At 38.7% G+C, this 23572-nt stretch overlaps 2 protein-coding genes across 3 annotated transcripts in view; both read right to left on the reverse strand.

The window, feature by feature from the left end:
* Positions 1–12314, reverse strand: part of POLN (DNA polymerase nu) — an 88504-nt gene extending 76190 nt beyond the window's left edge. The window contains exons 1-6 of the mRNA XM_038135812.1: positions 12188–12314; positions 9117–9178; positions 5474–5959; positions 4928–5121; positions 3039–3151; positions 1023–1180 (exon numbers count right to left, since the gene is read on the reverse strand). Of these exons, the coding sequence (XP_037991740.1) occupies positions 1023–1180; positions 3039–3151; positions 4928–5121; positions 5474–5959; positions 9117–9178; positions 12188–12308 (1134 nt within the window). The 5' untranslated portion in view covers positions 12309–12314. The remainder of the gene's footprint in view (positions 1–1022; positions 1181–3038; positions 3152–4927; positions 5122–5473; positions 5960–9116; positions 9179–12187) is intronic.
* Positions 12315–13840: 1526 nt separating this feature from the next.
* Positions 13841–23150, reverse strand: HAUS3 (HAUS augmin like complex subunit 3). 2 transcript variants are annotated; one of them, XM_038136564.1, is made up of 7 exons: positions 22896–23150; positions 21909–21968; positions 21725–21775; positions 20238–21270; positions 18759–19195; positions 16902–17130; positions 13841–15177 (listed from the first exon to the last, which is right to left on the reverse strand). In XM_038136564.1, the coding sequence occupies exons 4-7, from the start codon at positions 21150–21152 to the stop codon at positions 14911–14913; spliced, it is 1848 nt and encodes a 615-aa protein (XP_037992492.1). In that variant the 5' UTR covers positions 21153–21270; positions 21725–21775; positions 21909–21968; positions 22896–23150; the 3' UTR covers positions 13841–14910. The 2 variants fall into 2 exon arrangements, with proteins under 2 accessions (XP_037992492.1, XP_037992493.1); XM_038136565.1 differs by having other exon boundaries at positions 20238–21368.
* Between the last annotated feature and the right edge of the window lie 422 nt (positions 23151–23572).

Consider the following 23572-nt stretch of genomic DNA (forward strand, 5'->3'; position numbering starts at 1 on the left):
AAGTAGCTTCTGAACAACCCCAGCTTACAGCCAATGCTTTCAAGGAAACTGCCTCTGCCTTTCTCAGAAATGTCTACACTGATGGGTAAGTGCCAGTACAACCAACCCCTGTCTATGCTCCAAGCCCACTTGACATCTGTGGATTTGTATCCTACAAGTCCTACAATCATGGTAGGACTTGTAGGATGCAAATACTTGGTCTTACGTACAAATACATAAGACAATACTTGGTCTGAATGAGCAAGACCTCTGAAAAGTGACTGGCAGAAAAAAACACATTATTTAGGTTGCTCTACATCATCTTATCCTTCAAACAACCTCTGAAACTAATGTGTCCACAGTAGATCCCCACGGCCCAGAACAGATGCAAATATTTTATAACATTCAGGAAATACATTTCAATAGAAATACAGAGGACATTTGATATGATACAGGAAGAACTTTCCATAGTGCAGGAGATAACATCTCAAAAAGTTCATCATGCATTCTCTCACACTGAGAATTAAAATTCACAGATTTTTCCATACAAATGCTTGAAGGTTCACATTTGACTCCCTGCTGTTTCTCAGCCTATGATGTGGTGTGTACCAGCTGTGAAATTTAGCAAAATTATTAATAACAATCAACTAAATACAGGCTACAAGTGCACAGGAACTGGAGAACAAAAACAGCATTAGATATTTTGGAAAGGAGAGTTGGAAATCATTTCGCAGGAAGGTGAAGAGAAAAAACATAAAACTCTATACTAATTAATGTTGTTTACTGAAGTTTACAGTTTTAAAGGAAAATTTTACAGCTGTTCCTGGAGAATGAGCTCCCATCTTGGTAGATACAGTAAAACCTCCTCTTCTCCCCTTTGTTTAGAATTCCAACATGTAGCATCAATAGAATAATTTTTTTCCATTATAAAATCTATCCATTATCTATCTTCTTTTGCAATACTTTCTAAGCAAAAGCAATTCTATTATTGTTTCCCTTCCCTTTTTAACCCAATCACAAACAATTGAAAACAAACTACTTACAGATACATTTCTCAAAGTGCCTGTATCTGTATTTTCTGCTCCCTTCGATAAAGGCCTTTCAAAATACTTCTGTATCAAACACTCAAAGGAAGGAACTGTGTCACTGGGGTTTATCAGCCATGCTGCAATCCTTGGATCTAACACGACACTATTGGCAACTACAAAAACAAGTTATTCAAAACATTTAAATTACCTCCCATACTGAAAAATAGCTCTAAAGTTCTGCCCATCTTTCTGCACACACATATCGTAAAAGGACAAATATTTACTCTACAAAAATATTAAACATTGAATTTGCAGCTGTAACACACAGTCAATATCATGACTACACAGGAGGAAGTTCAATATTGCACATTTTTGAAGAGTGTTGTTTTGTGAGGTTGGGGTGGATTTTTTTGGTTGTTTGATTTTTTTCAAGTTTTCAAATATAAGTAAACTTTTGACTCCTTAGATTCACTGTAAGATCCTTCCTTTCTTAGAACTGAGAAACTTCAAACTGAAGGTTTTTTCATGAGAATCTCCCTCTGGTACGGTGTTATTGTTGTTAACTTGACTGATATCCATAAAATTGCTATTGGGAATCAGGGAGAGATTTACTTCCTAGCAATCAGACCAAGATTGTTAATGTATATATGAATTCACATATGGGTGCACAGTGCATGGTTGCCAAAACTCAGAACCTTTTGTCCTTTAGCATCACATGTGCTTACACTGCAGCCTCATGTTCCCATAGGTGGATGGGATGGGCCAGCCCAGTGCTGTTTCACTTTTCTTTGACCTACAATCTCAGCATGTGTCCTGCAGTTCTACAAAGAACAGGAGAAACTAATAACTAGACTGCTTTGTGATATAGTCAAAGATAAACCTAAGAATCCTCTTCAGTAACCCCTAAGTTCAAACCATGACCTACAGGTACATTCTTAGGGAACTCCGTACTTTACAATCTTGCAGACTCAGTTATCTGGAAGCAAATTTTAATGTCCATAATGCAAGTTACATCTACAGGACTACCCTAAAGAGAATTTTAAGGATTTTGTTTGTTTTGTTGGAGCTTTGTTTGCTTGTTTTTTTCATAATGTGTGAGGAAGCATCAAGCTTCCAAGTTTAAAAGCCTAAAAGAATTCTTTTGGTTACTAGAAACTTCAGATTCCAATCCCATGGATCAGGTACTGTCAAGTACTTCCTGTGTGTACAAGTTATAAACTGTCACTATTGCCAGTCCCATTACAGCATTTCTTTTCCCTCCTTTCCAATTCTCAGCTGGTTTTTGTACAGATCTTCACTGTGATTTTCTGAAACTGAAACTTTTCAGATGCTGAACACAAGCTGATAATTCTCCATAGAGACAGCCCTTCCTGAAAGGTCACATGTACTTTTGTAACTCCCTCAGCAGTAATTTCACAGAATTCACAGAATGACTAGATTGGAAGAGACCTTAAAGATCATTGAGTCCAACCCATGCCCTAACACAATCAACAGTTTGATATATGGAACCCCAAAAAGCCCCCAAAAAAACCTGAAAACAAAAAAGACATATTTATATCTTATGCTTGTTGTTAGTAATTGCCTTTAAATCCAAAGAGAAGAGTCTTACTTGTTTCTATCAAAACAACATGGGCCCATTCAAGTGATTCCTAATTCTGACAATTATAAGCATCTCTGGGATTTATTTTAGCCCTTCCTTTTAGCAGAGGAAGTTTTTTACTAGAGAATATGAAACATGAGGTAGCTTGACCTTTTCAGCTACAGTCAGGACAGTTGAGAGCTTTTGTTTCCATTGGAAGCCATCCTTAAGTCAATGTTTTAATTCCTACTCTGAGAAGAATACATGAGCCTTGACATGCCAAGCCTCCAGTCACAACCTTCTCCAAGAAATGTGTTCTTTTTTATGGTACTAAACTCTGTTTTTCTATACATTACTTAACCACCAGTTCAGTTATTTCTATACTCAGTGATTTTAACAGAAACACCAATAGCACAGAGATTACAGGATGAGATCACAGATTCAATACTTGCCTTGTTTCCAGCTGATTTCATTACCATAAATTTGAAGCAGAGTCCTCAGGAAATCTTTTGCATTGAAGCAAATTATTGGAACTTTGCACTGCAGCATTTGAAACAACACTTGCCTGCACAGAAGTAGTTCATTAACACAAACTATACTGCTCCTAGATTCAGTCAATTTTGTTCTTTTAATTAGCACCTAATACTAAACAGTTAGCCCAAGACATTTCCTTATTCCTATAAGAACAGAATACTGCATTTGAATATTAAATTCTCAATTCAGTAATCCTCAAAGCTATGTTCTATACCAAATTAAAACATCCTAGCAGATATGCTTTATCTCAAATACATAAAGAAAACAAATCCTTGTTTAACTCTTGAAGAGCAACCTTAATCCAAAACATCAACTGGCATTGCTGTAATACTCCAATATACTCAAATAAGATCACAGAGGCTAAACTGATGTAGCATTATAAAACACTGATTTTAAAGTTACTAGACAATCTAAATTGCCATAACTGCCCCATGTTAATATGCTGTTCAAATCCAAAATGCTTCATCTTTGTCATGTATTTCCATATATCTTGAAAATGTCTCTAATTCCCTCATTCATGATATTTTAAATAGATATAAACAATTATATATATATATATTAGTATATAGATTTACCAACTATATGTGTAATTTTTTTTAGTAAGTTATATTTTGGGCAATATAGAAAAGTAATAGTTTTTATCAAGCATTTTTAACGGTACGAGACCACAACTCCAAAGGTTTGAACATATTAGAAATCCCACGATCACAAGGTATTGCTGTGTGCATTATAGATCCGTTCTTAAACAATTGCACTATTCTTACAATAATTACCCATATATTTCACCTAAATGCTAATATTCTTAATCAGCTTATCAAATTTTTACTGTTCATATGTACATGCTTTACTGATGCATTATTCTCAGTTCACAACAACCCACATTCAAGCTGACAGCATGTTATTGAAGTACTTGCCACGTAACCCCAATATTACAGCTGGAGAAGCAAAGCCATGACTTGTCTCAAGCCACGATTTCAAGCAGTGGAAGAGATGCAACTAAGAATCAAGTCCTGCATCTTGAAATTAATGTTTTGTAATTTAATAATCCAAATGCAGCAGTTTACAATAAGACAGCAATTACTCAAAGTCATAAAATAGTCTGATGGAGTTTTAACATGCTAGGGTATTACATCTAGGAATCAAATTCAGTTCTCATTTCTCCCTTTTAGGGATATGATTTTCAAGTTAATAGGAATAAAAATGGAGTTTGGTTATAATAACTGGGAGTCTAATACCTAGTCCAACTTTTTATAAAATTTAGTGTAAGTATTAAGCAGATACATAAAGCCTTTACTTCCAAAATTATATTGTATTATTACTGAATATTAGTAAAACTTCATCTGGAATGTCAAAAGCAATTTTTAAAACTGTGCTAAAAAGACTTGAAGCATTAACAAAGCTCAGAAAGGGTGTTTATCACAGTAATGTCCATCAGAAATGTACTAGTTAAGAAATGCAGTTCAGGAAACGGAAGATAAAATACAAGAAAGATAAACCTGGGCAAAACATATTCTTTGGTGCTGTCCAGCTTTAACAGCTCATAAAGGATTTGCAGGTGAATGTAAACAGCTCCTACCAAAATCCCAGCCTAATTCTGAGAGGGCTGCAGTCAGTGACATGCTGAGCCCAAAGGAATAGTCTGTTGTCATTTGGTTTCTATTTGCCCAGACTTGATACAGAACTAACAGAGCCAAAATGAAATTCAACGAGCCTGACACGTAAGGAGATTAGGCCTGTGCTAAGTAACCAACACCTATACTGCTGAAAGCATATGGAAAGCAAAAGTGTTTTTCCTACATGCTCTCACCAAGAAAACTTCTTGTGAGCTTGTTCTTGTTCCCGTTCCCAGAGAGATGACTGTTCAGTTTTTAAATAAATTAATTTATCATTTTCATTTGCAGCATTCCAAGTGTAGCCAGTTGAAGTGTGACCTGGAGGACAAGGCTGATCAGTCTGATTCTTCACCAGCACAACAACTCCTTTTACTGATGAGGTAGAGGCCTGTTAAGCATAATTACAAAAGTGTTTCCTCTGAGATTTTTTGCAATCCTATAAAGACAAACTCCCAAGTATTTTACAATATGAAACCTATTATGTACACTACAGTTACTGCATTCACCATTGACACAGTAGAGGAGCATGCAAGTGTTTCAGCCTTGAAACAAAAATCCTAGCAGTTTCATTTTCTCTAGGTTTTACTTGGTAGTTAAAAATGAAAGGTAATCTAACTGTACATTTTGATACATCATACACAAAACTGCTGCCAATGAACATGAGTTTGTGATTATCAGTCAGATGCACATTCAAATGGTTCTACAGAAGTGACTCGAAACAAAACCCATCCTTCACTAACCTGCTCCGAGCTGAGCTGTGAAGAACCATCTTGAAATATCATACTAGTGATAAAAGCTGCTGCCTGCTCCATAGTTGCAAGGAGTTTGCTTTTTTCTTCACATCCTAAACTGCTGATATCACAAGGATACTTTCCAGAAGACTTTGTTTGTCCAGGAGCGCAGCTGTATCTTCTTTCATGCGGGAACATGCAGGTATTTGCATGCAATCTTCTTGTTTTCTCTGAACAAGATGTAGACACATTTTGCTTTCTTTTAAGAGGAATAACTACTTTGTTTTCCCCTTCCTTCAGGGTTTTTTCTTCTACTGAAAGACTCCTTGCTCTATATCCCCATTTTGGGAAGCCTGAATCCTGGGAACAGCTCAATATTTTGGTATCTTGACAGCCAAGTATTTTATCCATATGCACTGTCCTGACTATCTGACCAGCAGTTTTTTCAGGGCTGATAGTTGCTTTTAATGTGGCAATTCTGGAATCACAATCCTCCTGGGAAAATCAGAAATTTTTAGCAAACCAACCAATTGACCTATAAGGAGAAACTAAAAATTGCACAAAGTTAGTTTAGATAAGCTTTCAAGAAAGCAAAATTCTATGAAGAAGTGTTGATACTAACAAAACAGAGCAAGTTTAGGGGAACCACATTGCATAAATCAAAATTCAAGTACGTATCAGTAGAGATTTTGTTGGCATATACCATTTACATCCACAACCACTTCTTTTTTAACCTACTATTAGTCCAACACTAAAAATGACAAATTAACAACCATAAGAGGCATCTAGTCCAGTAGCCTGTCTTCCATAGTGACAAGGTTATTATTGTCTGAAGAGGGAAGAGACCCTTCAGCTTCAACATTCAGAGCTCTTTTCATGACAGTTTTGTTTGTTACAGAACTTTTGGCAAGGGACTTTAATGACTGCTCTGGAATCTCAAGTACGTGAATCAGCTGGATCCCTTCGAGCAACTTACAGGATTGCAAGACATAAAAAATACATAAGAAAGTGGCATTGAAGTGTTATGAGCTGTATGAATAAGTATTACATTCTATTCTGTTTTATCCACTATACCCAGAACAGTTTTTCCTACTCCAGATGGTCCCTGGATCCCTCTACAGCAGCATGCTACTAAACAGCATTAAGCAAGATGCTGCAAGGTAGTGCTTGAATTCTACTTGTCCATCCTTATTTCCTTCAGAAATTTCCTTGCTGTGCTACTGACTCTAGTGCTTCCTTACTATTTATTTTGCTAGTTTCTTCTACAAACTCCTCAGCTGAAATAGATCCTCTGCCTTGATTTCATGAACAATGACTCTGGAATGGCAACCAGTGACCGTTCCAAGATTCCCTAAGGTAAATGTGTGTTTACCTATTTACAGATTTGCATCTTCCCTCAATACTTTTTATGTCTCAATCACTATTAGGCCTTAGAGAAGCTCACAAGCTTTCTACTCCTGAGGCATTTGAAAAAAAATATCTATTAGTGATGCATTTGCAAGCTTTTCCTCGAAGTTATTTTAAACCACATTATTGTATATTTCATTTAACTTAGTCAAATGAGGGAAGTATATTATAATACAAATTCTGCTAAGTTCACATTTTTGCATGATGACATTTTTTAGTAGTCTCCTTTATACTGTCTCTTGGCCATACTACTTTTTCCAGACACAATTTAGTATTCATTTCAAATCATCAATATTCTGCTTTGAATAAATCCCTATACCACCTACAAATTTTCTGGGTTTGGAGGAAAATTCCATATAATTTATTTTAAAAGCTTCTTAAATTTTCTATAGTTTTCTTTTTGAAAATTAAGCATTACTGTCTTACCTATTTTTCAATGCTTCCACAAGATTATAGTCTCTGTAAGGGCACCTGTCAGCAGGGAAGGTTTTGGACCTGATCCCACACAGAATCAAATAAAACCAAATTTTTCTCATGAGTTCTCTAACAAAGCAGTTGTCTCCTAATCCTCAATTGGAGCATCATGCATAAGCTTAATATTCATTGACTCCACTGGCAAGTGACTGAAGTCTCTCATAATTACTGTATTCTGGTCTCTTCTTGCCCAGTCTCATTCAGTTAATCTGCTGTCATTACCACTGCAAAAGCTGAGACCTCCTCCCTTCAAAAGAACCACCAGGTCCTGCTGTGCAGGGCTCCCTCCAGTCCCTAAGATGACATTCTTCACTCATCAAAGGCTACTGTCCACCTCCAAACCATCTGTATTGATTGAGCAAGCCAGAATGGCAAAGCCAGTAAGTTTGGGCCTTTTTTATGGTTTCACAATATTCCACAAACCAGTTCCCATATTCCCAAACCTTAGAACTATAGAGTCAAGTGATGAAAAAGGCTTAAGATGGCTTTAGATCATATTTCACAGGATCAACTCTGTAGCAAAAGTACAATTACAAGGTTCTAAGTAAACAGAAAAAGGAGGCTAATTCAGCTTCTGCTACTACCAAAATAAATAGTGGCTGTTCTAAATGAAGACAAATTAATTGGACTTTTGCAATGCTAATCAAAAGGTGGGCACTGTAAAGTTACCAGAAGGGGAAAAATCCTATCACTGAAGGGGCAAATGTTTAAGAGCCAGGGAAAGACAACTAATTGTATTCTCAGACAAACTGCAAATAGTTTTATCATTTAATGCAGCAGAATTTCAATTAGGATACTCTAGTAATTATAAAACCAGGAATAAGCAATCCTCTTTTAAAGGTTGAAAAAATATGAACAAAGGAATTTAATTATCAAGTCAGAATAAAACAGCTGGAACTACAATTAACCACAGAGAGAAACAGCAGCTTCCATGAAGAACTGACCTTCTATTAGAAATAATGACATGGCTGGAAGTAGAGAAAATGACACCCAGGACAGAGTTTCATAATTTATGTCAATGTAGGAAGATCTCATTAGATGCAGTGAGTCAAAATTAGAGTGTCATCATTACAAAAAAGGGGTTCCACTCCTATCCATGTGCACCCACAGCTGCATGAGTGCCTGTGAGCCAGTGTAATTCGTAGGAAACTATCTCGTTCCACACAAGGCATCAGTTTGCTGCATCTTGAGCAACCTGGATGGAATTGAAGTGTGCAACATGCACCAGAGTCAGAGTAAGGAAGGCTGTGAAATTTACAACTGGGATTAGTTGCAGCATCTGCAACTCATCAATCAACTCAATGGATTTTAAAAGCAAAGCCTGAGCTGGGGCTGCCACAGTTACCTGCTCCCACTCTTGCACTGGCACTCACTCACATGCACACCAAACCAAATTCAGAGAAATTATTAAACCCAAAATCAAGTTTCCTATTACAAAGTAATTTTTCATATGAATCAGCTCACTTATGATTGTTCAGTAACAGGAGTCTGAGAACACTTCTAAACTCTTGTGACTGTCTGAATGTGACAACCTCATTTCTGATCAATCTGTCATAAAAGACCAACTTCCTGTGAAAAGGGAACAGAAGTTGGGCCCAGACTCTCAAAGGTAAACACAGGCCAAGTATAAAATAAGACAGAGGAAATTACCTGAACTATGACTGTATAAAATATATCATGATAAAGCTTGCTGTGAAAGAACCAATCTATAACTTCAAACCTGCTACACAAAGACAGCTTTCAGTGGTTTTCAATCTTACAAAATGCTTGCCTTTTCATTTCTCAGATGTGCATCCTTATCACCTAGTTTATTTTCCTTTGTCTTCTCTATACCTTTAAAAAGAAGAAACAAATTTCAATAAAAACAAATCTGCAAGCAGCCCATATAACTTATGTTTAATACAGTTATATTACTGACACTTTTACCAAACCTGGAAGAACTGTAAAAAAATTTCCCTCAACAACCATTTATCAGGTTAGTATCAAGGTAGTATTCATGCTTAAAAGGCCCCTGCAGGTTCCCATATATGCATATGCAAAAGACTGCTCTGTCACCATTAAGAAAAAAATTACTTAAAATTCACTACAAAGCAGAAAACCCTTTTCCGTGGTATTCAGAGGAAGCATTACTATAGCTCCATAATTATGTGAATTTCTCTCTTTCAAAACACAACTCATTTTGGTCATAGTAAAGCTGGGGTACGAGCACAAAGGAAAAAAAAATCCAAACTCTAGAAACTTTACACAGCTTAACAGTTTTCTTGGAATTCAGGAGCAGTATTCCACAAAACCTTTGTTCTATAAAGCATTATTTGTGTTTGAGTTAAGCATACAATGTTTTACAAACTGACCATGTTTCACCTGCAGGGGATAATTTTTTTACACTCTTCATCTTGCAAAAGAACAGGCATTTTAAGACCAGATAAGAGAGAGCAAGGAGATTTCAGACCTGACAAACTGACAGGAAGATAAGGTGACAGTACCACAAGAAGCAGGCCAGCCACCTGTGCTGGGTCTGACACAGAGCACAGCACAGCTGGGAGTCTGGGCCCCCACTGAACCACCAGAGACCTTCAGCCTACAGCTCTGAAAGCACAAATGCTCCAGTTCCAAGAAGGCTTTGCAAATGCACCTCAGATTCACACCGTGGCAAGTGAAACTATCAGGACACGCATTTCTTTTCTGCCTTAACACTGTCCACAAGCTCCAAGAAGAGGAGAAGCAAGTGAAACCTGGAATGGAGGCTGCGGTAACAGGCTAGCAGTAATTATCTCAGTGGGCACAGAAAGAGGAAGAGGGAAAAAGAGAACTCCCCTAAAGTCCGAGTCTCTCCAGAGTTTGCAATTAGGATTCTTTTATGTCTCAATTATCTTACTGCCCAGCCAAAAGACATCTCACAGGCAGAGTATGTGTTTCATTCCCCCATACTGAGTACAACACTAAACTGCTGCTGGCAGCTATGAATTTGCATTACCAGCAACAAGATACTTTCTGAAACAACAACGGTGTTGACCAACATCAAACAAAGCATAAGGTAACCTATTTCAATTAACTAGAACTGTTCTTAAAAACACTTGCCTGGGCAAACCAAGATCTTTGTCTACAGAAGAAAATAAGCTTATTTATGCATGTTGGTGTAAGTGTACAATCAGACATTGAGCTCCAGCTCAAACTTCTAACCTAAGCTGTTAGAACAGCCAAAACGGCACACCTGTGTTTGTAGCTTCAAACATTTTACCTTTGTTTTCTCAACACTTTTTACAATGAGATAACAAATTAAGAGTGATAGTATCTGAGTTTACATTCAGTGTTTTTAATTGTTTTACAGCTAGGCACTTTTCCTTGACAAACCCAATCCCCAGAGAAGATGATGAGGACTACATTTCTCTCCTCCAGCACACAATAATCAGTACGGCAGGTATTGAAGAGATCTGCAACTTCCAGTTTCAGAATTATAGCAAAGTATCACCAGATGGCAGCAGAAATCCATCCCTGCCTTCCAACTCCTCAAGGCTCAATGGAAAGATTGGAGCTCCACTGCCAGGATAGCCACAGAATTTCACCAACTAGGTCAACATTGCAGATATATGTTCTATTTGAGCCCAATATTTATCTTCTAAAGACAAACAGTTTTTCCATTAAGTAGAATTAAAAATTTAAAAATCTATCTATAAAATACAGTCCAATGCAGTCTGAAACAGACCAACTAACATCAGAGGTTTGCAGTTGGTTTTAGTTTTTTAAGAGAGGTAAACTTCTTTTTAGAGACCTACACTAAAGCTATATGTATATATATATATATATATATATATACATATAAATATAAATATATATGTATAGGCAATGACAAGGTAGCAAGACAAGTCAAATATCCAACTGATGTTAAAAATAGATGGAATTTTCTTTTAAATGATGCGGATTTTGGTTCCAGATGAACCACATACAATGTAACATTTTAAAATTAACTCAGCCCTCATTTCTTTAAACGTGTATCACTGATTGACACAGTGATTAACCTTTGTCACTGCTACACCACCAAAGGTCCGTTGATCCAATACTTTACTGAAAGAGGAGCCTGAGCCACAATTATTATACAACATTGGCTGCAAAAACCACGATGTACACAGGAGTAAATGTCAGATTTAAAGCCCATTGATCAGATAATATTCCAGGATTTAGTTCTCAGGAGAAAACAGGCAACTGAAGTTAAGCAAAACTCTTAACTTCATATTTCTTTCCAGAGCCACAATTTGACTGACTGTGCTTTGAACAGAACTGAGACTAAAACCTGCACCTTGCAAAACCTCCCTTGTGTCCACAATGTTCTAGATCTGCTGAGGCACTTGTAACATTAGCTAATTTGTTCTTTCACTGGGACTTTTGTTCACTCTTCCCCCTAGAATTTCACAAGGAGAACACTGCTAATGAATATGTGTTTTAAGGACAGACATGAGTCTGGAGAGCTCAGAGGTTTCCTGTAAAGTTCCTAGGACCTCCAGTGATCTTTAAATATCTAGTCCAGAGTCAAGTTAATGTATGCATCTAATTTATGACATTGTAGTACTTAAGGAACAGTTTGAAATTCCCATATAATTCTGTACCCCATGGAAGGAACAGAAACAGAAAAAATTAAATTGTTGGTACCACTCCTTGCACTCACATAACATTATTGAATTGGCAAAGTCCCAGCAAATGTCACAGTAACAGCTTAATTCCTTTTCTAAATCTTTAAACCTAAAGTCTCACCTTTTCTTTTTCTCTATTTAAAAACAGGGACTAGAGGTTTGATATCGTGTTTCAATTTTTCAACAGAAAAACACAAACAGGCTAAGTTTTACTCACTCTGGTTATTTTCTCTGTTAGTCTGAGCTTCTACAGGAATAGACTGCAAAGCTGTCATAATCCTCTGAGCAATATTAGATAAAGGCACTTTAGAAATCTCACATCCTATGTACTGCTCCATTTCTAAGGTTAAACCTAAACACAGAACACACAAATTATAAATTATTCAGGGCCATGAGTGACCCTCACTTATATTCTGTTGAAATTAAAGACAAAACATAGTGAACATGTTTAGCCATTCATTCTCAATGGAAAATTACATTTGCTCCCAGACATGTCTATCAGTAGTGTATTGGAAATAAAAATATAATAATTTATAAAAACAAACTTCTTTGAAATAGTGTTTTAATACCCCAATTAAAAAATCAGCAGTCCTAAGTACAGCTAACTTTTACTAAAAGAAAATAAAATCTGACAAATAAAACAAGATGTATGCCTGAGATACTTTCCCCCTCCCAGCATCTTTTTAACTAGTTTGTATCTAGCACATGGATACATTTACTGTTACTAGTACTTGGATTTTATCAGGAAAGACACAATTAACTTTTAACTTTTTTCAAGTAATTATCAAAATTAAGCCAACACAAGATTAAAGAAACAAGCAGTACTATATAGAGCCATTAGTTATGTGCTGTTTCAGAAAATATTTATCATAAAAGACTTTCTTAAATTTTGTATAATTGATGCATTCAAATACTGCTATATATTAGTAACTTTAAAAAGCTAGTTTAGCTTGATAATTTAAGAAACTGGTCAGTAACATTTATAGTCTCTACAAGCTTTGACCCCAGCTCCTGTTGTTGTAAATGTTATCCTTTTCTGAAAAGGAGCTGGTTTTCCAGCTGACCTGTCCATATTCTGGAATACCTACAAAATGCTTGGGAGAATCCCTAGGTACAAGATACACTGGAGAATCACAAGTAACACTGTCCACACTGATGACTTGTTGTTGTTTTACAGTTAGACCAGAAGAATGTGTAAAACTTGTCACAAACACAAGAGAAATATCCAACATTTTAAAAAATACTTTAAGGATCCAAGCCGTACAAATCAATCACTCTAGCAAAACCTGCTGTTGACTCAATTATTCCTACACAAGTGGGTAGCTGGAGTGCTGCTACTCTGGTCTTCTCCCACTAGAGCCAGTGCATGAGCAGACTGTCAAACTTAACCATCAGCAAACAACAGTTCCTCTGCCTACACGGAAATATTTTTCTTGGCTCAAGACCACAGGTACCTTGCAAGTATTAATATTTAAAAGTGCAAATATTTGCATCTAATTCAGAGGAACACCCATCACTCTGCATTAGCACTGGCTATCTCCATCTAGTTCTAATTAGCAAGCATGTGAAGGAAAGGGTGAGAGGTGGAATGGCTTTCTTTTCCCTGACATTCCAGGAGTCAGAAGTACACTCCTTCCCTGCACTCAACTCCTCCTAACTTCTCTGCCTAAGAGCAACACTTCTTTCCTACACAGGGTTAAAGTGCTCCCTGACTTCTCAGGCTGGGAAGCAGCCCCAGGGGTAGATCAAAATGAGAACCCACCAGACTAAATACAAACAAGACACCATGCCTGAGACCAGGCCTGGAAAAACCCACACAGATCCACCAAAAATATTAACCACACTGAACTGAATTGATAGAGTTTGGCATTTAATAATATACACAAAGAATAGAGTTAAGCAGCATGAAATCCAGACATAAAGACACCCAACCAGTAAGTTAAAAAAAATTACACATTTCAAAATAAGTTATAATCACATAGAAGTTAAAAGAGCGCCATCAAAATAGCTTTAAGACTCCTGTTACTGAATTTAAACAAATATACTAACCTTCATCAATATGTACAGTGCTTGAAAGCAAGCACAGCTGATCCCATCAAAATATAAAAGACTGGAAGCTATCATACTATAAAAGCCTATTTAGTTCCATTGGTATATTAGGCAGCTATATAAACTTTGATAAACGGGCTAACAATGCACATGAAAGCACAAGTATGAAAGCATCAGCACTCTGAATTGAAATGCCTATCATTATAAATTACAAGGCAAACTCAGAAGTACAAAAGATAAATTTAAAATTCTTGTTCATTGACAAGCCACAATAAGTATAGACTGGTTTCAATGGAGAAGATAGGCCAGAAGTTAAATTAAGAGATATTGGAATGGTCTTAAAACAGATGGCCTTGGTAGTTAAGGCAGATTCTGGCACATATTCCAAAACATTTCTAACAAAACCAAGTCTTCTTAGCAGAACAGTAAGGGAAACAATCATTAAATATCTGCTGCCTTTGAGAACTCTCCTCTTCACTATGAGCACATTAAATCCTTGTTCCAAAATCTGGAATGCCTTCTCTGCATTCATTTTGCAGTTCAAGAAGTTCTTAGCACGCAGAAAGACTTAACTCAAGGGTTCACATTCCTATTGAAGCCATGCTGTGTGCAGCAGAAATGAACACACAGGCCAGCAGAAGAGCAGCCTGAACATATTTCTTTCAAATAACCAACAATTACTTCATGTCCAAGAGTTCTGACAAAACTGAGGTTGAATTCAGCGGGCAGAAGAAGCCACAGAGCAGCACCTGATCTCAGCTGGCAACAGTGGCAGTTAAGATCCACTGCAGTGACAGGTAAGTGTCAGCCCTGACAAGCTAATGCTTATTATTCCATAAACTTGTAGACAGTTTACATCAACATTTTCCTTTCTTAACAGTACATTGCTGTTTAGACATTAAGAACTGCACTGGTTGTGAAATTCTCATCTTCCAGACCACTGGCTTTAGCCTGAGACTGCTGCTCAAGCTTCTCCACCATCTCTTTCAACTGCTCTTCATCTCTGAAAAAATGCACATACAAGTCTCTTTCCATCTGAAGCAGCCTATTGGACTCTAAAAAGCTTCTCTTTGACTTCAGATCAGCAACCAGATCCTTAAGGAGATGATTTAGTTCACCTAAATCCACTTCCAGTTGGTGAAACAGCTCAGTAAGTTCCTAACAAAAAATAAAAGACAGAAATTTATTACTTTTCTATTGTTAATATACCAGCTGAACCAGAAATATGAAAGGTTTTTTGCTTTGGGAAGCCATTTGTTTGTAATCAAAAAGTAATCACAAAAAAACAGGAACAAAGATGATAAGGGATTCCATTCAATGTATATAATTTTTGAGCTCCACGTAACAGAACTCATATTGTATTATGCAAATGTAACTTCATTTACTTGTCGACCAGATGAGTTAAGACCATAAGAACCTGAACCTGACCTAGAGACATGAGTGAATTACATTTTCTATCAATTAAAAGTCTTCATTGCTAGTCAAATCTTAAAAGGGAACAAACAAACAGAAAAACACACAACAAAAAGCCAAATCAATTTTACAATTAAATCATTAAATACCAGCTACAGCTTTCCCAGCTGGCATTCTTGTGATAGTTCAGCATAAGCAGACTAATCATCTACTTGCACATTATCCCCTTATTAAAGGAATTACTTTCCTTGAGAAACAGTAGAACGAGATGTCATATTTTAAGAAGTAACTTAAATCATTCGGAAGGTATTTAATAATGTGCAATCCCTAAATATACACTGTTCCAATTACAGTCTCATTTTTAAATAAAAACTGTTCTATATGCTGTAAATTCATTTGACAGATTAATGTTAAATATATTTTTATGCAATTAACCAAGAAAGTATTATGTAACAGAAGATTTCCCTTGATGCATTTTTGAGGTATCGACAATGACTTAAAAACCATAACAAGGTGCATTTAACAAATCCTGTTCCCATTTAAAAGATGTTCTAAACATAATACCTGAGAGCTGTGTCGCAGGATTGTCCTACTACTGTGGTTGTGATATTTTGTGAAAATCCCTTTGCTAGGATTTTCTTCTCCTGAGAAGCTGAAGGGCCTCAGCTTCAAGTGTAAACAATTTGTTATCTGCTACTGTGGAATGCAGCAGGTGCTTCCTCAATTGGTCGATGTGGGATGTTTCTACTTAGTGGCCAATCGAGGAGGCAGCAGCTCTCGGACTCTCTGGGAGTCACAGAATTTTCGTATTCATTCTTTTCTATTCTTGTCTCGCCTTCTGATGATTCTTTTCTCTCTGTTCTTTATAGTATAGTTATAGTGTGTTTTTTTTTAATGTAATATATATTATAATATAATAAACCAGCCTTCTGAAATGGAGTCAAGATCTCTCCTTCGCTTCACCAAGTCCTGACTGCCCAGAAGACCCACGGTAATATACTACAACTGTCCTTCAAAATTCTGGTATTTTTATTTTGTCCTAATGACCCACCCATGGCCAGGCTTTTAAGGGGTGAAACCATACTGTTGGGGTCTTAGAGACAACAGGGGAGAAAGCCCATATGAAATAAAGAAAAACTTAAATGAGTTTTCCAGTCACCCTGCCCAGACAAAGGATCTCCCACACCACAGGCTCGCAGGAATACAGGACTGCCCATGCTTTTGAAAGAAATTCAGTTAGATGCAACTGTTTGCTCAGAAACCAAAAAATTACTACCTGCCAGCATTTAGAAAAATCCAGCATTAGCCAAGAACAATGTCAATGTTCAGCATCCATCATCATTATGTTAATAAATTTGCTGCTAATTAGTGGGGACAATTTGCATGTGTAGAGCCTTCGCACTATACCTTTATCAGTAAAAGAGCATGACACACAATGCAGTAATTAGAAAAAATCATTAGGGGCTTACCGGACTCCGGAGCTGTATCTGATTTGCTCCACAGTAGAGAGCACCACGAAGGGCAGCCACATCCCCCTCCAGGTTGGACAAAAGGAGAGACTGCTCTTGAGCAGATGCTGCCAGCTGATCTTCTACCGCAGCACAGTCCTGCTTTAACTTCTGAGCCATCTGCTCCAGGCTTTTGTATGTTTTAAACAACTGTTGTTTTTTACTTCCTCCTTCCAGGAGCTGATACAGCCTGTAACAAGTGAAGTTAGACACACAAATATTTTAACTTTCCTAAGCACTCTATCATCAGTTAAGAGAACATGTCTGTGTTGAGAAGTCAGAGGACGAGTAAGGTAAGTTCTGCTGAGGGCACTTTTACAACGCTGCCGTATCTCCCACTGATTTCAGGATTCCATCTCTATATAGTAATGATTAATAGGAATCCAAAATATTTCAATATCAAATTAGCAGCAATGAAATATTAAAGTAACAGTTAGCAAGTGCATCATGAATGCAAATAGAAGCTGACAGTGTGCTTTTGCCAACTATTTCCTGACACTTCAAGAGCTGCAAAACAAGATGATTTATTTACTTGCTGAATGAAAGCAGACTTCAACAGCCAATGAGAAATAAGAACAATCTTTGTAACATTTTCAAGCTTACTGAAGTATTTCCTGTTTTCTATCTCTCTATGAAGAGACAGCTAAGAAATTCTCCAATTAGTTACAAGTCATGCAAAAGACAGCATTGCACACTACAGCAAAGTGTACCCTTACACCGTGTCAGGAGTGGGCCTGACACAATCACCGACAACGTTACACAGTCCAAATGTTACTACCAGCTCTGCAGAACAAAATCTTCAGCAGCTGATCCCTGATAGAAAATCAGACTGGCTTTATTAAGAGAAGGAGCTATATTTCAGAAGTAACTGAATGGCTTTCAACTGTCTTCTGTTTAAAAACCCTATAAGGTTTTTAATTCTTTCAACTTGCCTGCCCTTTATCTAAAAAAAAAAAAATGTAGCCAGAAACATTCAGTGATTTGGAGACTTTATAATAAACAAAAATGTAACAAGCTGACACAAACACACAATAGAAGTAAAATTAATGCTGCCTAATTCTCCCAGTTATTCACTGTGCCTAACCATATTCTGCTATCACTTATCAATTATGGAAAAAAAACCAAACACTTAAAGCATCATTCTAAAGAAGAAGGAAAAGTCTGACAGTAACACACCTATGATTATACAATATATCACATCAAAAGGTTTAGTCTTGATGGAAAATCAGCACAGCACACATCCTCAACTGTATCACCTGAACGTGATACAGTTTAAGGAGACTTAATTATTTGGATGGTGAAAAACCAGACTCCTACATGCTACCAGGACACTCAAACCAGAGGGCAAATCAAGCGGTAAAAATGAGCTGAACACAGCTCACAGTCCGAAGGAGTCATTCCTCTCTCCTACCACACGGGGGGTTTCTGCGGGCTCAGCCGGTGAGGCCGTGCACACAGCCTGAGAAATCACTGCTATTAACATCTGCACCTCTAGAGAATCAGGAGGTGCTAGATAAGACAGGCTGGGGTTTAAACAGTCTTCATGTTATGGATATTAATTAGGAATGGTTCAGCAATATTAAAAAGACTGATAATTGAACCGTTTTTCCTCAGGCAAAGCTGAAAAGAATTTCAAAGGACATGGAAGAAACAAGTTTCACATCTTGAAAGCTCCAGTTCTTGAAAACTCAAAGTTCTAATTAACTAGAGCAAGTAAGTAAGAGCTTGGCAGCAGGCAAGGCTTACCTTGCTCGAGCCTTCATCTCCCCAGTATTATTTCAAAGAAAGCCCAAGTCCAACAGTGACTATAACACTTACCTGCAAGCTAAACCATCCTCTGAACTAATAGTGCTCCTGGGCTTTGCCTGCTCAGTTCGTTCAGCTATCACCTGTAGTCTCTGCTGTAACTCATCAGTGCTTTGTTTCAGAGATTCTACCAAGTTCTCAAGCTGGCAGCTGAACTCCTGGTGTTTCTTCATCTCCATTTCACAGGCCAGCTGAATAAGTTCAAATGATGTTTTCTGTCTTATCAAATGCCTGCCTATTTTATCTTGAATTGCAGCATAACAGTCCTGCCGAGCGATTTGGTGATCTAAGTATTCTTTCACCACTGGTGCAGTAAAAAGTTCTGCTTTCTTCTTAAGAAGGGGAAGCAGCTCTTCATTATTTATTTGAGCTATATCTTGTTTAATTGCTGAAATTTCAGCACTTAAGCTAGCTATTTTAGCATCAATGTTTTCCTGTTGTCCAATATCCTGCATAAAACAAAATATTTGTGAATTTCCTCATGGTTCCTGCCAAGCCACATCCCAAACATTTCCTTAGTTCATGTAAGATTCACCTATTTATGTTAGATTTAGCTACAAAATTAAATGAAAACTCCACAAGTAGTTTTATGGAATTTTACAAAATAATGCAAATACAGATGAACAAAGTAGATAATAAATGTATTCCAGTAAAAGGTAATTTCTTTTTATCACAGGGTCACAAAACAGTTTATTGTGTTGAAAATAAAAGAGCTGCATTTTACCCAGCACCTATTTCAAGCATGCCTAACTGAAATCTCACAAACAAACATAATTTTTTATATTCAGTCAGAGATCAACACTGCTGGCAGAATCAATCCTTTTCAAATTACCCTCATCAATCAAGTCCTATATGCTAGTCATCCATAAATGAAAACAGACAAAGTGACATGATGCCTCAAGTTATTCCACGTCTGGCATAAGCAAATACCTTTCCTTTCATTATGATTTCTTCACAAATTCTACTAACCACATCTGCCTGTCACTCACTTGTTGAAAGACTTCTGGGGCTTCAACTATCAGATTCATTTATTTGGTACAAATACTTGAGTTGCCAGAGTGAGTGAACTAAAACTTTTTAAGCTTATGCTATGCAATGCAAACAGGAATACATTTGTCATATTGGCTCCCTGATACCACAAAATTGTAACCAAAGCTAAGATTCTGTTTACTGTCCAAAGAGCCAGTTCTAATTTGAAAATTCAAAGTTAAACTAAACTAGAAAGGTACTATAAATTCTAGGATTTTAAAGGAGTAATGCTGGAAAGTAGAATTAAAGGTACTCTACCACACTGAAGAACTTCTAACTATGGAAACTGAAGATGTTTCACAAGAGCAGTTTTGTGAGCAAGACTAAAACTTCATGAAAGAGAAATTTCACTCCATAAAAACAATTGAAATAACAGTAACTCAGCAATTCCTTTCACTAGACCCAGTGGAACTTGCCTGTCAGTTTAAAACTCCCGTAGCTTCTATTACCTTTTTACCTTACCTTGTCCAAGGACTGCAGCAGGCTCTCTGCACACTTGATAGCCGAATTCAAGCCCTCCTCTTCAGCCTGCAGCTGAATTAGCTGGTTCTGACCACAAATATAAGCTGCCTGGAGCCTGGCTATCTCTTGCCTCTCTTCACGAACTTCATTAGCCTCATCAAAAGGGACTTGCTTGATTAAATCTTCGAGTTGAAAGCTGCCTTCATGTGAATTTTCAGGGCATTTAGACATACCTTCATAAAACAGCTTTTTTAAGTGTGATGTAAGCGCTGCAGTGCTTTGTTCTTCCACAGACAAATATCTGCCCAAAGGAATTTGGGAAAAAAACACTGGATGTGCATCTGACCCTTGTTCTGAATCTGAAGCAGTGAAGAAAGAGGCAAATTCCTTCACTGCAGCTATAAGAGACTGCAGTTCATTGTCAAGCTTATTATTTGCTGCAGTAAACACTTCCAATCCTTCTTTCCAATCCTTCCGTGCTTCTTCCTCTCTGCTTTGGAATGTCTGCAACAAGTGGCTGTTTGTAGTAACCAACAGTTGAAGCTTATTATGCCGATGAATTTGAAGGTTTTTTAACTTCTGAAGAGTTTGAAGTTCATCCTCTAATTTCTTCACTTCTTCCCTGTCCTCCTCTTGGCTAGTGTTTGTTGAACCCACAGGCTCCAAGGTTTTAAGGACTTCATCCAGTGCATTTCCTTCCAAAACACCCTTACCACACTGGAGAAGATTATCAAAATCCCGCAGTTCTTCTTCAGACACCACATGCTGCCCAGTTATGTTTCCACAAAACCACTCCAAAAATGATTTGTCTTCTGAAGACTCAAACATCCAGTCAAAATCTTCTCCATTGAGCTCATCAGCCTTTGGATATCCAATTTTTTTAAGAGTTTCCACAAAATCCTTTCCACAGCTCATGATGAAAATAGTTTTGTAAGTGGAAAAGATCCAAATACATGAAAAAATCTGGGGTATTACTCCAGCTTTAATTTTTTTGCCATTTAAAATGAATATTCAGTATTATAATAAAAAGAGTCTGTACAGGAAAAAGGAAGTGTCAGATCACAAAAAAAAACAACAAACAAAAACACCAATCCTGAATGCTGTTTTGTATTAAAGTGGCTATTCAAAAACCTGAAACCAATTTTAATTTCAGATATCTTAATATATTTTGTTGATCAAATCAGGACATATTTTTGTATCAATTACATTCCAGGTCATTGCAAGCACATATGTTTTTCCTTAATTCACATAAACTTATTATGGAAACAGTATAGTATCATTAATTTAAAAGCAAGTGTTTATATTGTGCAATTCACTGGCCTGCAAAAGTGATTTTACTTACATGGTTTTCTGCATATTAATTTTAAAAACCACCCACAATTATTTTCAATCTTCCAAAATGATCAGGGTTTTCAGTTTGTTTTAAAAACAGAACTACAGTGATGTTACACTGCATTTCAAGATCTTGGCTATAAGGGTTTTTTTACCTCAGCAGCAAGCAGAATCTTGTCTTCTAAACCTTTGTTTTAAAGTTTCATCTGAAAATGGAACAAGAAATGCTTTAACATATAAATACCTCAACATAAAACTGCAGGTTTTTTTAATCAATTATTAAAAAAATTAAATTAAAGTAAGTGTAAAAATACCCTTGTGAAAACAGTCACAACTCACATGAAAAGGGAGTTCGCTGCTGTTCTGCTTCCTAGCAGACAAATAATCAGCTTTCGGATCCTAAAGCGTGTGTAACAGACAGCAAAGGATACAGGATAAGTTGTCAAGAGTCAGGAGGCCTTGCCTGCAATACTCTGGTAATACTAAGGGTCTTTTTTTTAGTTTGATACTACCTAATACTTTGTTTCTAAAACACACATTCCTTCTGAGAACCCCACTCTGCCAGCCTGGGGCACTGAACAAATAAAGCCATTCCTCTAAAGCGCCCCATGGGTCTGACTTAGCTCAGAGACTGCAGATGACACAGAAGGTTGCACGAGTTCCGTGCCACAGGGCAGCGCCCCGAGTCCTCTGCCCTCCGTGCTTGAAAGGGCTGTTCTCAAAATACAAAAATACGGGTGCCAAGAGGATGCTGCCACTCTCTTTTCAGTGGGGCCCACTGACAAGGACTAACGGCCATAAACTAAAACACAAGAAGTTTGACTTTAACATGAGTTCGAACTTTCCGTCGAAGGTGGCAGGGCACTAAAACAGGCTGCCCGGAGAGGAGGTGAAATCTCCCTCTCTGGAGACATTCCAAAACAACGCGGACGCGTTCCTGGGTAACCTGCTCCAGGTGACCCTGCAGCGGGGCCAGACTAGATGGTCTCCAAAGGTCCCTTCCAACCTTACTGGTTCTGTGATTCTGTGAAATAATGGGTGCCCGTACAGCCCTGAGCGCGGGCACGCCGGGCCACCACGACACTGCCACTGCCATCAAACACCACAAACAGCTCTGGAGCCCTGAGGGAGCCCCCGCCATGCCCGGCCCCGCGCGGGCCGCACAACTGGGGCCCTCCAGGGCCACGTCCCGCCCCGGGGCAGCCGCGGCCGCACAGGGACCCCGGCCAGGACGAGAGCCCGGAGGGGAGCGGGGACGTGGCGGCGGCGGCTGAGCCCGTCCCGCCGGGAGCGAGTCCCGAGCCCGCAGCACCGCTCCATACTCACCCCAGAGCTCTGCTCCGCCGCAGCGGCGGCTCGAGGGGAGCGAAGCGGGAAATGGCGGGAAGGCTGAAGGGAGCCTCAGGGAGGGCTGAGGGAAAGGGGCGGGAAGGCGGAGGGGAGCCTAAGGGAGGGCTGGAAGGCGGCTCAGGGAGGGTAAGGGGCGGCAGCGGCGGGAAGGCCGAGGGAGGGGTGCGGGAAGCCTCAGGGCAGGCTGAGGGGAAGCGCCCGCAGCTCGAACCGCCCGCCGCGCGCGCAACGTCCCCGCCCTGCTCCCGCCACCGCGCGTGCGCGCGTGCCCACTCCGCCCCCGGGCCTTCCCGCGCACGCGCGCAGCCTTCCGCCGCGCGCGCGGCCTGCTTATCAGTGACGTCATGTGGGCGGGGCTGCGGCGGCCGGGCTGCGCTTCCCCTCAGGGCGCCGGGCTGGGTCGGGGTCGCTTTCCCTCAGCCCCCTCGGGCCCGTCCCTTCAGCTCTCCGCGGCCCTTGCCCGCCGTTCCCCCTGCCCAGCCCACGGAAAGGGGAGGATGGGGCAGACCTGAGCACAGTTGATGTCGTCCAGCTTTGACCGCTGTGCCCTTCAGCTTCCTTGAAGCCCAGACACGGCTAGCGGCGGGCACTTCAACATTCGTGCCCAGTGTTGCTGTGTTGCTGGTTTTCACTCCTGCTTGGCCCGTTCAGTG

The sequence above is a fragment of the Motacilla alba genome, chromosome 4 (assembly GCF_015832195.1).
Source record: "Motacilla alba alba isolate MOTALB_02 chromosome 4, Motacilla_alba_V1.0_pri, whole genome shotgun sequence".
NCBI classification, from domain to species: domain Eukaryota; kingdom Metazoa; phylum Chordata; class Aves; order Passeriformes; family Motacillidae; genus Motacilla; species Motacilla alba.

Bases quoted from the DNA above. Each gene is read 5' to 3' on its own strand.
- HAUS3 (XM_038136564.1), bottom strand. From the start codon at position 21,152: ATGAGCTGTGGAAAGGATTTTGTGGAAACTCTTAAAAAAATTGGATAT. The intron at 19,196-20,237 runs GTAAGGTAAAAA...TGTTTTATGCAG, and splicing joins TGCTGCAGTCCTTGGACAAG to GATATTGGACAACAGGAAAA. The intron at 17,131-18,758 runs GTAAGTGTTATA...CACTTGTTACAG, and splicing joins GAGGATGGTTTAGCTTGCAG to GCTGTATCAGCTCCTGGAAG.